At 44.5% G+C, this 13,277-nt stretch overlaps 1 protein-coding gene across 3 annotated transcripts in view; it reads right to left on the reverse strand.

Moving 5' to 3' along the window:
• LOC147596811 (junction-mediating and -regulatory protein-like) overlaps positions 1-13,277 on the reverse strand; it is a 124,804-nt gene that overhangs the window by 40,255 nt on the left and 71,272 nt on the right. For all 3 annotated transcript variants that reach the window (XM_086769526.1, XM_086769525.1, XM_086769524.1), the window contains 2 exons: positions 11,629-11,779; positions 5,722-5,891 (listed from right to left, as the gene is read on the reverse strand). In XM_086769526.1, the coding sequence (XP_086625652.1) occupies positions 5,722-5,891; positions 11,629-11,779 (321 nt within the window). The remainder of the gene's footprint in view (positions 1-5,721; positions 5,892-11,628; positions 11,780-13,277) is intronic.

Below are 13,277 nucleotides of genomic sequence, written 5' to 3' on the forward strand. Positions count from 1 at the left end.
GTTCTGGTGATCTGTTACCAATTTTATAATCTGTTCTGAGACCATTTTGATGCTGAATTAGAGTTTCAGGATGGTATATTTTGTTTCCTTCTATATTCAGGAAACATATGCTTTTAAATAACCTGACAGCTGAAAAATACTGACGTGCGGAAAGCAGACTCCACAATCTGTAAGATTGTAAAGTAGGTATGTTTATTCGGCGCCGGGCAGCACGGGGGGTAGTCCCGCCAAAATCGTGCGCGCCTGGCGTGGCAATTTATTTTGAATTTTATACAATCAAGTGTTACATATTCATGAAGTTAAAAAAACCACGCCTATACATATGCATGAATTATTCCCGTTCCGTATTAAAATTAGTTCTAAGAGGTCATTTAGGTATTACAATTAGTTTCAAGAGGTCATTTGGCCAGTTTTAGCTGGCTCCTGAAGGAGGCCCCTTGGTTCTTATCAGGACTGTCCTTCTGCGGGAGGTGCAGGACTTCTCATTTCAGATAAAGAGTTCAAAGCACAAAGCAAGGCCCCTCGGTTGGGGAATGCAAGACTTCTCCCCCCTCGGGTAGTTTTTACAACAGTTAGTTAGCAAAGCATAAAGCGCCATTTGTATTAGTATGCACAGCAATAATTAATAAATGCCATATCTATTAAAGTTTCCTTAGCCCCTCTTCTCAATACGATACCAGTGGAGAGAAATGATACCTCCTCAAATACTAATAGCCTACCAGGAGAAGTAGATTAAAGACAATAAGGGTTTTTTAGATTGTCCTGGTTTCAGCAGGGATGGAGTTAATTTTCTTCTCAGTAGCCGGTGTGTTTTGGATTTCGTGTGTGAAGAATGTTGATAAAAACATTCTGATGATACGAGTTGTTAATGAGACCAAGGACACTGTCTGGCTTTCTAAGTCTCGTTAAAGTCTCATTAACGTGCAGATGCGGGAAGCTGGGCGAAAGACAGACAGAATAATTGATCCAAACTGGCCAAAGAGAGTATTCCATGCCATAAACGTCATGCTCAGTATATAAGTGGGGGTTGCCCATGGGAGGGGGCATCCTTTTCTGTTCGGACATTCTTGTCGGGCATTCTTTTTGGCATTCTTGTTGGGTATCCATGCGGGCACCCTTGGCATCTTTTTCTTCTCTCTTGCTTGCTGGCATCGTTCCCTCTACCTTGCTAGCTTGCTCTCCCCCCACTTTGCTTGCTGCTCGGTGTCGTTCCTGTGATCGCTGCTCAGGACGGGCTGCGTCGGTCACTCGGACATCGGGTGGTGAGAAATTGTACATTGTTCATTTTGTATATTTTCTATATATTAATATCCTTATATCCTGTTAGCTTTGTAGTTTTTAGTATTTTTAGTAAACTGTTTTTATCTCAACCCACGAGTTTTCCTTTCTTCCCAATTTCTCTCCCCCGTCCCACTGGGTAGGGGGAGGGTGAGTAAGAAACTGTGGTGATCCGGGCTAAACCACCACATAGATCTTGGATACCAAGTGAAGTTCTGACTGAACATAGTTTAAGAGATTGTGTCACACAAAGGTAGCCTTCATCCCTTCTAAATACATGCAGTGCAAAGCAATTTCTTTGTATACTGCTGCTGGAGAGATTTAGAAGCTGATCATAAGAAGATCATGTTCTGTATAAAAGCAGTAGCAAGCAAAAAGGAATGCTTCACTGCTATAGCAATTAGTGTAGTGCTAAGTTGAGATGCATCCGCGGGTCCTGAGGGAACTGGCGGAGGAAGTTGTCAAGCTGCTGGCCATCGTATTTGAGAAATCGTGGTGGTCTGGTGAGGTCCTCAATGACTGGAAGAGGGGGAACATAGCCCCCATTTTTAAAAAAGGGAAACAAGCAAAACCCAGGCAACCACAGGCTGGTCAGCCTCACCTCTGTGCCTGGCAAGGTCATGGAGCAGATTCTCCTGGAAACCATGCTGAGGCACATGGAGAGCAAGGAGGTGATTGGTGACAGCCAACATGGCTTCACAAAGGACAGATCGTGCCTGACCAACTTGGTGGCCTTCTGTGATGGGGTTACAGCATCGGTGGACAAGGGATGAGCAACGGACATCATCTACCTGGATTTGTGCAAGGCATTGGACACTGTCCCGCACGACATCCTTCTCTCTAAACTGGAGAGGCATGGGTTTGATTGACGGACCACTCAGTGGATAGGGAACTGGCTGGATGGCTGCACTCAGAGAGTGGTGGTCAAAGGCTCAATGTCCAGGTGGAGACCGGGGATGAGTGGCGTCCCTCAGGGGTCCATGTTGGGCCCAGCCCTGTTCAACATCTTTGTCGGCGACATGGACAGTGGCATAGAGTGCACCCTCAGCAAGTTTGCTGATGACACCAAGCTGTGTGGTGTGGTTAACAGGCTGGACGGGATGGATGCCATCCAGAGGGACCTTGACAGGCTGGAGAGGTGGGCCTGTGCCAACCACATGAAGTTCAACCAGGCCAAGTGCATGGTCCTGCACATGGGTCGTGGCAATCCCAGGCACAAATACAGGCTGGGCAGAGAATGGATGGAGAGCAGGCCTGAGAAGAAGGACTTGGGAGTGCTGGTGGACGAGAAGCTCAACATGAGCAGGCAATGCGCCCTTGCGGCCCAGAAGGCCAACCGCATCCTGGGCTGCATCAAGAGGAGTGTGGCCAGCAGGTCGAGGGAGGTGATTCTGCCCCTCTACTCTGCCCTGGTGAGACCCCACCTGGAGTACTGTGTCCATTTCTGGAGCCCCCAACATAAGAAGGACATGGACCAGTTGGAGAGGGTCCAGAGGAGGGCCACGAAGATGATCAGAGGGCTGGAGCACCTCTCCTATGAGGACAGGCTGAGAGAGTTGGGGCTGTTCAGCCTGCAGAAGAGGAGGCTCCGGGGAGACCTGATAGCGGTCTTCCAGTACCTCAAGGGGGCCTACAGGAAAGATGGGGAGAGACTGTTTAGTAGGGCCTGTTGTGACAGGACTAGGGGTAATGGTTTCATAATAGAGGGAGGTAGATTTAGATTAGATATTAGGAAAATATTTTTTACAGTGAGGGTGGTAGAGCACTGGAACAGGTTGCCCAGAGAGGTGGTGGATGCCCCATCCCTGGAAACATTCAAGGCCTGGTTGGATGAGGCTCTGAGCAACCTGATCTAGTTGGGGATGTCCCTGCTTCTTGCAAGGAGGTTGGACTAGATGACCTTTAAAGTCCCTTCCAACCCTAACCATTCTATGATTCTAAAAGTAAAATGACAGGTGTGAAATTCAAGATATGCTTAAATACTCAAAATCTTTGGAAGCAAATATATCTTTGATTCATGCTTAATGGTACAGGAAGGGGAAGTACTCTTAGAATTATGCAGCTATGAAAAAGCTTTCTTAAAAAATCTGAGCAGTACTTTGGAATATCATTTTTTTAATGAAAATATCAGAACATTTATAGTGTAAATTAAAAATAGTTTTTGAAGTGTATCTTTAGAACTGAACTATATGCTTCTAAAAGGAAGGAAGAGAAAATTAGTTTCTGAATCCTATATATGCAAGATGAGACTTCTTGGAATTTAAGTATCCAGTCACTCACTTCCATTTGTCCAAACTATTTTACATAATTAGAGAATTACTAAGGGTTCTCACTGTGATTTAATGTTTCCGTTTAATGTCATGAGGACAAGACTTGACAACCAACCCACGAAAGCACTCTAGTCTACCTCAAAAGGAAAGTTATCATTCCCATTAAACAAATTTCAGAACAACAACAGATGGAACTTAAGAGGTACAAATCAGCAAAATAAAAAAGTGCAATATATAATTTGTCATTTCTTTTAATTTTCTTTAAATACAGATAACCATAGGGCTAACATAAAAATAAATAAATAAAAAGATAACTAACCTAATTTTCTCTTCAATTCAGACTTTTCAGATGCTGCTCAAATTCAAAGTATCTACATCTGTGAAGTTACAGCCCGTTTGCAGCTCCTCCTACTGTACCTGAATTGCTTAAATCCCTTATCACACTATACTTGCAATTACCCTCCTTCCACATATAGAGATACATTAGTAATATATTAGAATTTCTACTTTACCTATATAAATCTAAATATTAAAATTATAATTTTATTAAAATTTAGAAGATGCTATCACTGTTTAAAAGACATTGTCATTGACATGGACAGCTTTTGCAAGCAGTTTTTGATGTGTGACTGGAGTAGTCTTCAAACAACCTATACACGAAAAAAGCAAATACATTTATTTGGTTTAATTTTATAAGAGCTTGTGACAATGACAAAAAAGTTAAGTGAAGTATTAAAAAGAGGACTCTTCTTAAAGTCTGCCCACTTCAGCAATTTTATATTATTTTATCCACTAAATAACATCCATGAAGACTCAAAAGAATCAAATAGCAGCAGAACAGCTGTTCTTCCCTAAAAACTACAGGTAATTCCAAGCAAATAACTTCACAATCAATATAATCCTTTAATGAGACTTTGCACATTACTTTCTAGCAGAGTTTCTTTTACTTCACAAATATCTATTCTCTCCAAACAGAAGGACTGAGTCTCCCTAAAGTGTATGCACCCAGTACAGCTGGTTGGCAGACCAAGTATCTGCTATACCAAATAGGTGCACAGAGCAGAAGAGAGGCTGTAGCGTGTCTAGCAGAGGTATGACTTTAGTGGCTTTGGGAAATTTTGGCCCCAAATCTTCATAATGCTACAGATACTTGCTAATACAAGTGGAAGGTAGAGGAACAGGTGGTGCTAGGTCTCTGTAGGCCTGTCAAGAGTCAGGGGCGACATGATATCCAATACGGCTCCTCAAGTTTTAAACCAAAAGATACACTCACATCAAGACAGAGATAATCACTAATAAACACAAAGAACAATTCTGAGACTGATCCTTGCTGTGCTACACTAACGAATGTCCTGCACTCTGATCCAACAGTGCTCCTTCCAACAGCCTGCCCTTAACTCCAGCTTACATAGACTTTATCAAGGTTGTAAATTTTTGTGCTTATCTCCATCTTCTCAAACTAAACCAACACAGTATTTGGAAAACTCTGTATTGAAACCAAAATCAGAAGATGCTGTTCCTGCACAGGCAATTATCCATAGAAGTTTTTAAAAAATATTATACATAGAGAAATCCATTTTATTACTGCTCAGGTGAGAAAGAGACAGGTGATTTGCATACAATAACTTGGAAAATGTAGTAGCTTTCTAGATATTTACAGTGTGAACACATTTTAGGAAACAAAAAAGTGCCCGAGTAACATACTAAGTGAAAACTACAGAAACAAGGACATTTTTATTGTCCATCTTAAAAAAATAAATAAAATAAAATAAAATAATCAGTCAGCAAGATGGCTTTAGATTTGGAGAAGAGGGAATTATTAAGTGCAAGAGAAACAAGTATATTATTTCCTCCCATATGTCTCCCTTTCCTGCTCGGTGGAGGCAAATTTATATAACCAAGTACAGCAGGAAGGTCCTCACTTCTTAAGCTTAAAAGGAGAATCGCCAAATATTTTCTTTATTATAAGACTGCAACCCTTCTCCAATATGGGATTCCCAGTCACTTTTGTCACATCCAACTCTGCCTACTTAGGGCTACTATATTCCCAAAGCAAAAAAAAAAAAAAAAAAATCATAAAAAAAACCAAAAAACCCCCACCCATATTAACATTCTTCAAGGTTTGATTTTTTCTGCATGTTTTATTTTTCTATTTATTGATATGAAAAATTACCTCCTCCTTCAGTGCATGTTTCTTCTGCTCCAAACAGATTTCTTTAGCACGCATCAACTGTAAAGTCTCCTTAGAAAATGCATACTGAAGCTTTTCCATACGTTCTACTGCTGCTGCCCATGCTGCCTTACCAAATTTTTTCTGGTCTGCTCGCATTCGATCATACACAGCTAGAGTAGGAAAAAAAAGCAGACAACTTACCAGTCTACTCTTCAGATCACTAGTGATTCTACTGTAGAGACTATGCATACATTTGTATCCAAAAGCATACAAAGTTCTCTTAGCCAAGAGTAGTCATTCTACAGAGTATTAACCTTCATATCCAATATGTAAGTATTCTTTGGATTTGTGTAAATATGCAATTAGCTATTTGTTGATAATTTTATCATTATAATTCAAATTTTTGTTACCCACAGAGGAACCATTCTGAATATACAGTACTTGAACTACACATTCACAACTCTTGACTTAATAAAAATATCTGGTTAATATTACCATGGAGCCTTAAACTACATCCCAAATTTTCCCTGCCTCTGAAAGTCCCAATCATCAGCTATTAAAGTCCCCAGTTTCCCTTAGTAACTTTTATAGTGCAGTCATAAGTTTAACACAAATCTGCAGAGCGAAATAAGAATTATAATTTAAAACAAAAAATTCAGCTTGACCTCCAGTGCGATTCTGTAAGAATATTGAATTAAATTTAAATAAAAACATCTAGGTTTTTTAACCTCGAAATGCAGGTTGCTTTACAAAATTAATTCAAATTTACTAAACTAAGTACAATCTGCCCTTAATATGAAGAGATGAATGAGAATCTTTTCAGTAAGAGCTCAGAGTAGCAGTAGTCACTTGCTTGATTCAGACTTTCTCTTCTTGAGCCCCAGACATCGTTTAGGCTGACATACATGAGATTTTAACCATTTTTAATATACAGAACAATCACGTGATACTGTATACTTAGCTTTGCAAATCTAAAGCCATGAGAGTCACAGAACCAAAGTCCCTAGGTGCCAGAAGATATTACACGCTGTTGTTAGGTAATAAAAAATACCTTTTTGTTCTCATGTGGTTTTCCTCTATCATCTGTTAATATTTTGGTATGTAAGACCACCCTGTGATCAGCAGGAGGCCAAAAAACCCCAAAACATAACAAAAAAGGCAAGTAACCTGTACACCAAAGGTCTATGGTTGTCAATAATCTCCAGGCATTTCATTTCTCAGTGGTTTTCCCCACAATCCTGACTGCTGTACATAAACACAGCATGTAAACAAAATGAAAACTAAGTAACTGTAAATACACATTCTCTATCAACTAATGGGGTATTTTACTTGCCTTTGTCATACTAGTAAAGGAACCAAATTGATTAAATACATTTAGAATTTACTCTAATTAAATTAATTACAACATGCTTGAACTGGTTTAGTCACTTTTTCAAAATAAGGTGGAGTTTCATGTTATCCTTAACTTGGGTCGTCACTGAAAGGAATCATTTTGCAGTGACTGCTTCTCTCGAGACAGATCTAGCAGTCATGTAGGGACATGACAGGAAACCTATCAATCAAAAAATATTTTCTCCCAGGGGTACAGCTCATTTATCTGGTTGCACAATCACTATCACCAAGGCAAAGAAACAAACAGGAACTCGCACTCAGGCAGGGAAGAGAGTGAGACAAACTCTGTAAGTGGTAGCCCACAGTCAAACTAAAAGAGGTGACATGAAACCACATCCTCAGGTTTGTTTGCCCTAATAAACTGATTATTTAGGTTAAAATGGTAGAAAGATGAGAGCGCAGATGAATATGTAAGTCATATGACCTGGTTTAACTGCACCAACTCTAAAGCTGCCACATTCTTCAAGTATAGAAATGTCAAGGTTATATCCATGAAGATTTCTGAATAACAGAACAGCTTTCCCTGATTAAACTAAGTTGTTGATTAATATTTAGAGCTATGAAAAAAATAATGAAAGGCAGGGGAGACAAGAAAAGGAAATTAAATATAAGATAATAAACACTTATTATGGTGGTCTGCCATATCCAGTATAAAAGACAGAATCCATCAGGGACTCTACGCTCCCTAAATCCTTTGCAAATGTACAGTACAGCTAATATAATCGCATTGAAAAAGTGGTTGTGAAACTATATTTAAAAATTTCTATTCTGCCCCCTTCTGATGATGTTCTGAAAAGGCTTATTTGTGAAAAATCCAAATAGACACAGAAGAAAAAACAAATGGGAATGATGATGGGAATGGGCCCTGGGAGCAACAGTCAAGGACTCTGGGGCACAGGTGGTCTTTTCATCAATCCTCCTGGTTGAAGGGAAGGGACCTGAAAGGGCCGGTTGAATTTGGCAAGTCAACTCATGGCTTAAGGAGTGGTGCTACAGCCAGGGCTTTGGGTATTTAGACCACAGGATTTGCTTTGAGAAGCTGAGTTTACTAGGGGCTGATGGGGTACACCTAACTGAGAAGGGGAAGAGCATCTTTGGCCAAAGGCTTGCCAGGCTTGTCAAGAGGGCTTTAAACTAGTGTTGCTGGGGGAGGGGGAGCACAGTCCAGCCCACCACTGTCAGCATGGCGCCAGTGCCAGCACCAAGTGCCCAGAAGCCAGGGAAGGATCGCAGGTGAGTGCGAGAGAACCTAAACTGTGGACCAAAAGAACTCCTATTGCTCCAGCCAGCAAGTTGGCTTTGTCGGGGGCCCAGCTTAAGTGTCCATAGACCAATGCATGTAGCATGGGGAACAAACAGGAAGAGCCAGAGATGCATGCACACGAGCAGGGCTATGACCTTGTTGGCATCATGGAGACGTGGTGGGACGACTCCTACGACTGGAGCGTTGGGATGGAGGGATATAGGCTTTTTAGGAAGGACAGGCAGGGGAGATGAGGAGAGGGTGTCGCACTCTCTGTCAGCAACCGGCTGGAGTGCATGTGTTACCGAAATCCGGAATAAAACTCCTTAACAGCAATGAGAAGTTAAGAAGCAGGCACTCCTTTATTGCAGCGCTGGGCGCACGGGGGATCGCTCCACCTAGCGTGCGCACCTGTTTGATCCAACAGCACAGATTAAATACACACCTGTTATTCACTAGATTTCCGAGAAATATGCGATCCCCCGTGATGCCAACAAGGTCATAGCCCTGCTCCTACATGGAGCTCCACCTGGGGACGGATGAGGACCTGACAGAGAGCTTATGGGTCAGGATTAGAGGAAGGGCAGGAACAGGGGACATTAGGGTGGGGGTGTGTTACAGGCCACCTGGCCAGGAGGACAGAGCGGATGAGACCCTCTACAGGCAGATAGGGGCAGCCTCACAGTCACAAGCTCTGATCCGCATGGGGGACTTGAACCACCCTGACATCTGTTGGAGGGACAACACAGCAGGGCATAGGCAGTCCAGGAGGTTCCTGGAATGTGTGGATGACAACTTCCTCCTGCAGGCGACAGAGGAGCCAATGAGGAGGGGTGCCATGCTGGACCTTGTTCTCACCAACAGTGAGGGGCTGTTGTGGAATGTGGAGCTCAAGGGCAGCCTTGGCTGCAGTGACCATGAGATGGTGGAGTTCAAGATCCTTAGGGCAGCGAGGAAGCTACGCAGCAAGCTCTCTGCCCTGGAGTTCAGGAGAGCAGACTTTGGCCTCTTCAGGGACCTGATGGGCAAAGTGCAATGGGAGGCAGCCCTGGAGGGAAGAGGGGCCCAGGAAAGTTGGTCCATATTCAAGGAGCACCTCCTCCAACTCAGGAGCGATGCATCCCGATGAAGAGCAAGTTGGGCAAAAAGGCCAGGAGGCCCGCATGGATGAGCAAGGAGCTCCTGAACCAACTGAAAGTAAAAAAGGAAGCCTATAGAGGGTGGAAGTGAGGACAGGTAACCTGGGAGGATTACAGAGGGGCTGTGTGAGTGGCCAGGGATCAGGTGAGGCAGGCTAAAGCCCTGATAGAATTGAATCTGGCCAGGGCAACAAGAAAGGCTTCTAAAGGTATATCAGGGACAAAAGGAGGTCCAGGGAGGATGTAGGCCCCCCTCCGGAAGGAAACGGGTGACCTGGTTACCTGGGACATGGAGAAGGCTGAGGTTCTCAATGACTTTTTTGCCTCAGTCTTCACCAATAAGGGCTCTTGTCGCGCCACCAAAGCTGTGGAAAGCACAAGCAGGGACTGGGAGAATGAAGAACTGCCCACTGTAGTGGAAGAGCAGGTTCAGGAACATCTGAGGAACTTGAAGGTGCACAAGTCCATGGGACCTGATGAGATGCATCCGCAGGTACTGAGGGAACTGGCGGATGAAGCTGCCAAGCTGCTGGCCATCGTATTTGAGAAGTCGTGGTGGTCTGGTGAGGTCCTCAATGACTGGAAGAGAGGGAAGATAATCCCTATTTTTAAAAAGGGAAACAAGGAGGACCCAGGCAACTACAGGCCGGTCAGCCTCACCTCTGTGCCTGGCAAGGTCATGGAGCAGATTCTCCTGGAAACCATGCTAAGGCACATGGAGAGCAAGGAGGTGGTTGGTGATAACCAACACGGCTTCACAAAGGACAGATCGTGCCTGACCAACTTGGTGGCCTTCTGTGATGGGGTTACAGCATCGGTGGACACGGGACGAGCAACGGACATCATCTACCTGGATTTGTGCAAGGCATTGGACACTGTCCCGCACGACATCCTTCTCTCTAAACTGGAGAGGCATGGGTTTGATTGACGGACCACTCAGTGGATAGGGAACTGGCTGGATGGCTGCACTCAGAGAGTGGTGGTCAAAGGCTCAATGTCCAGGTGGAGACCGGGGATGAGTGGCGTCCCTCAGGGGTCCATGTTGGGCCCAGCCCTGTTCAACATCTTTGTCGGCGACATGGACAGTGGCATAGAGTGCACCCTCAGCAAGTTTGCTGATGACGCCAAGCTGTGTGGTGCCGTCGACATGCTGACATGCTTGAGGGGAGGGATGCCATCCAGAGGGACCTTGACAGGCTGGAGAGGTGGGCCTGTGCGAACCTTATGAAATTCAACCAGGCCAAGTGCATGGTCCTGCACATGGGTCGTGGCAATCCCAGGCACAAATACAGGCTGGGTGGAGAATGGATTGAGAGCAGCCCTGAGGAGAAGGACTTGGGAGTGCTGGTGGACGAGAAGCTCAACATGAGCAGGCAATGCGCCCTTGCGGCCCAGAAGGCCAACCGCATCCTGGGCTGCATCAAGAGGAGTGAGGCCAGCAGGTCAAGGGAGGTGATTCTGCCCCTCTGCTCTGCTCTGGTGAGACCCCACCTGGAGTACTGCATCCAGTTCTGGAGCCCCTAACATAAGAAGGACATGGACCAGCTGGAGAGGGTCCAGAGGAGGGCCACGAAGATGATCGGAGGGCTGGAGCACCTCTCCTATGAGGCCAGGCTGAGAGAGTTGGGGCTGTTCAGCCTGGAGAAGAGGAGGCTCTGGGGAGACCTGATAGCGGTCTTCCAATACCTCAAGGGGGCCTACAGAAAAGACAGGGAGAGACTGTTCAGTAGGGCCTGTTGTGACAGGACAAGGGGTAATGGTTTTAAAATAGTGGGGGGTAGATTTAGATTGGATATTAGGAAAAAATTTTTTACAATGTGAGTTGTAGAACACTGGAACAGGTTGCCCAGAGAAGTCGTGGAAGCCCCATCCCTGGAAACGTTCAAGGCCAGGTTGGACAGGGCTCTGAGCAACCTGATCTAGTTGGAGATGTCCCTGCTCCTTGCAGGGGGGTTGGACTAGATGACCTTTGAAGGTCCCTTTCAACCCTAACCATTCTATGATTGCATTTTCCTTATGGACGACTGATGAAAAAAATGAATGAGTCACATGGTACGATACAGAACATGGTAAACATTAAATACACTTCTAAAGATTTGTTGTTTGAAGTATAGGATAGTAGAAAATAACTACCTTTCTGTGCTTTAGCTGTTATTTCAAAGTATTTAACTGTAAGATCTTGAATAGAAAGCACAGCCATGTGGGCTTTTCTCTGCCAATCAGCATCTTCTTTTTGCAGACTCTCAATTCTTCTGGGGCCTAGGTAGTCATTCTCTACCGAGATCTGAAAATAAATCAGTCCATAATCAACAATACAATTAATCATTGCTATTTTGCCAACACCGCCCAGTTTTAGGGTGGCTAAGATAGAAAGAAAAACATGAAGAAGATAAAACTACAAGCAAATTACCATGGCTTCTGTTCTACAGGAAAAACTCTTTAAAGTGCTCCTTTCTGTTGAAAAAGTATATCCATGGTTTCATTGCTATTCTTACTGGAAGCACAACAAACTCAAATGTAAATTTGATCTGCCAGTATCTTTTTGTTAAATATCTTATTATCTTCAGATAACAAACATGCTTCATCCAGGCTTTCTTCCAGCCTAAAATATTCACCTGGGAGGCTGTCAGGGACTGAAAGAGTTAATTTCTCAAACATTGTTGTGGCTGTGGCACCGGTGCGGTCTGCAGTCTGCATAGGGGAGGTGGAGGCTGCATGGGGGATGTGCAGCTCCGCAGGCCGCTGTTAACGACTTGCCAAATATGGCCAGGGGTCACACAGCGGTCATCTGAGGAGGGGGCTTCCGACCACTCCTCACATTTAGTGCCCGCTTCGCACCTGTGCAGAGGACTCGGAACTTTCTGGAACCAGATGCTTCAAGGGGCAGAACTGGAGGCAGTGATTAGACTATAAAAGACACTGCCTGAGGGAGCTGCGTGGCAAGCCCCCTACTGGAAGATCCTCACGGCTGCCTGCCACCAGAAGCCACGCGCCTGCTACCCCACTGGAGGATCTGCACACCCACCCGTCATCGTCGTTGCTGGATCCAAGGGTGGTGGTATCTCTTTCCCTCTGTCTCTTTTTTTATTTTCCTTTTCCTTCTTAGAAATATTCTGACAAGAGCCCCGGCTACCAATCCCCTTCATGCTTTCCAAGTTTCCAAAGTTAAATCATTCCTTCAAATGTTAAATAAAATCCTAAATCGATTGTTTGGTGTTGTTTTACCTTAATTTAGTCCGAGGGAATCACAAACCTACTACAGCCCCCCCTCTACACTGCACTGGTGCAGCCCCACCTTGAGTACTGTGTGCTGTTTTGGGCTCCTCAATGTAAGAAGGACATCAAACTATTAGAGTGTATCCAGAGGAGGGCAACCAAGATGGTGAAAGGTCTCAAGGGCAAGACTTATGAGGAGCAGCTGAGGTCACTTGGCTTGTTCAGCTTGGAGAAGAGGAGACTAAGGAGTGACCTCATTGCAGTCTACAACTTCCTCAAGGGAGGCAGTGGAGGGGGAAATGCTGATCTCCTCTCTCTGGTGACCAGTGACAGGACATGTGGAAATAGGATGAAGCTATGGTGTCAGAAGAAGTTCAGACTGGACATGAGGAAAAGGTTCTTCACTGAGAGGGTGGTCAGTCACTGGAACAGACTCCCCAGGGAAGTGGTCACAGCACCAAGCCTGTCAGAGTTCAAGGAGTGACTGGATGATGCTCCTAGTCATATGGTTTACTTTTAGGTAGAACAGGGAGTTGGACTTGATGATCCTTATGGGTCCCTTCCAG

This window comes from Chlamydotis macqueenii, chromosome W, assembly GCF_036417535.1.
Source record: "Chlamydotis macqueenii isolate bChlMac1 chromosome W, bChlMac1.mat, whole genome shotgun sequence".
Taxonomy (NCBI): domain Eukaryota; kingdom Metazoa; phylum Chordata; class Aves; order Otidiformes; family Otididae; genus Chlamydotis; species Chlamydotis macqueenii.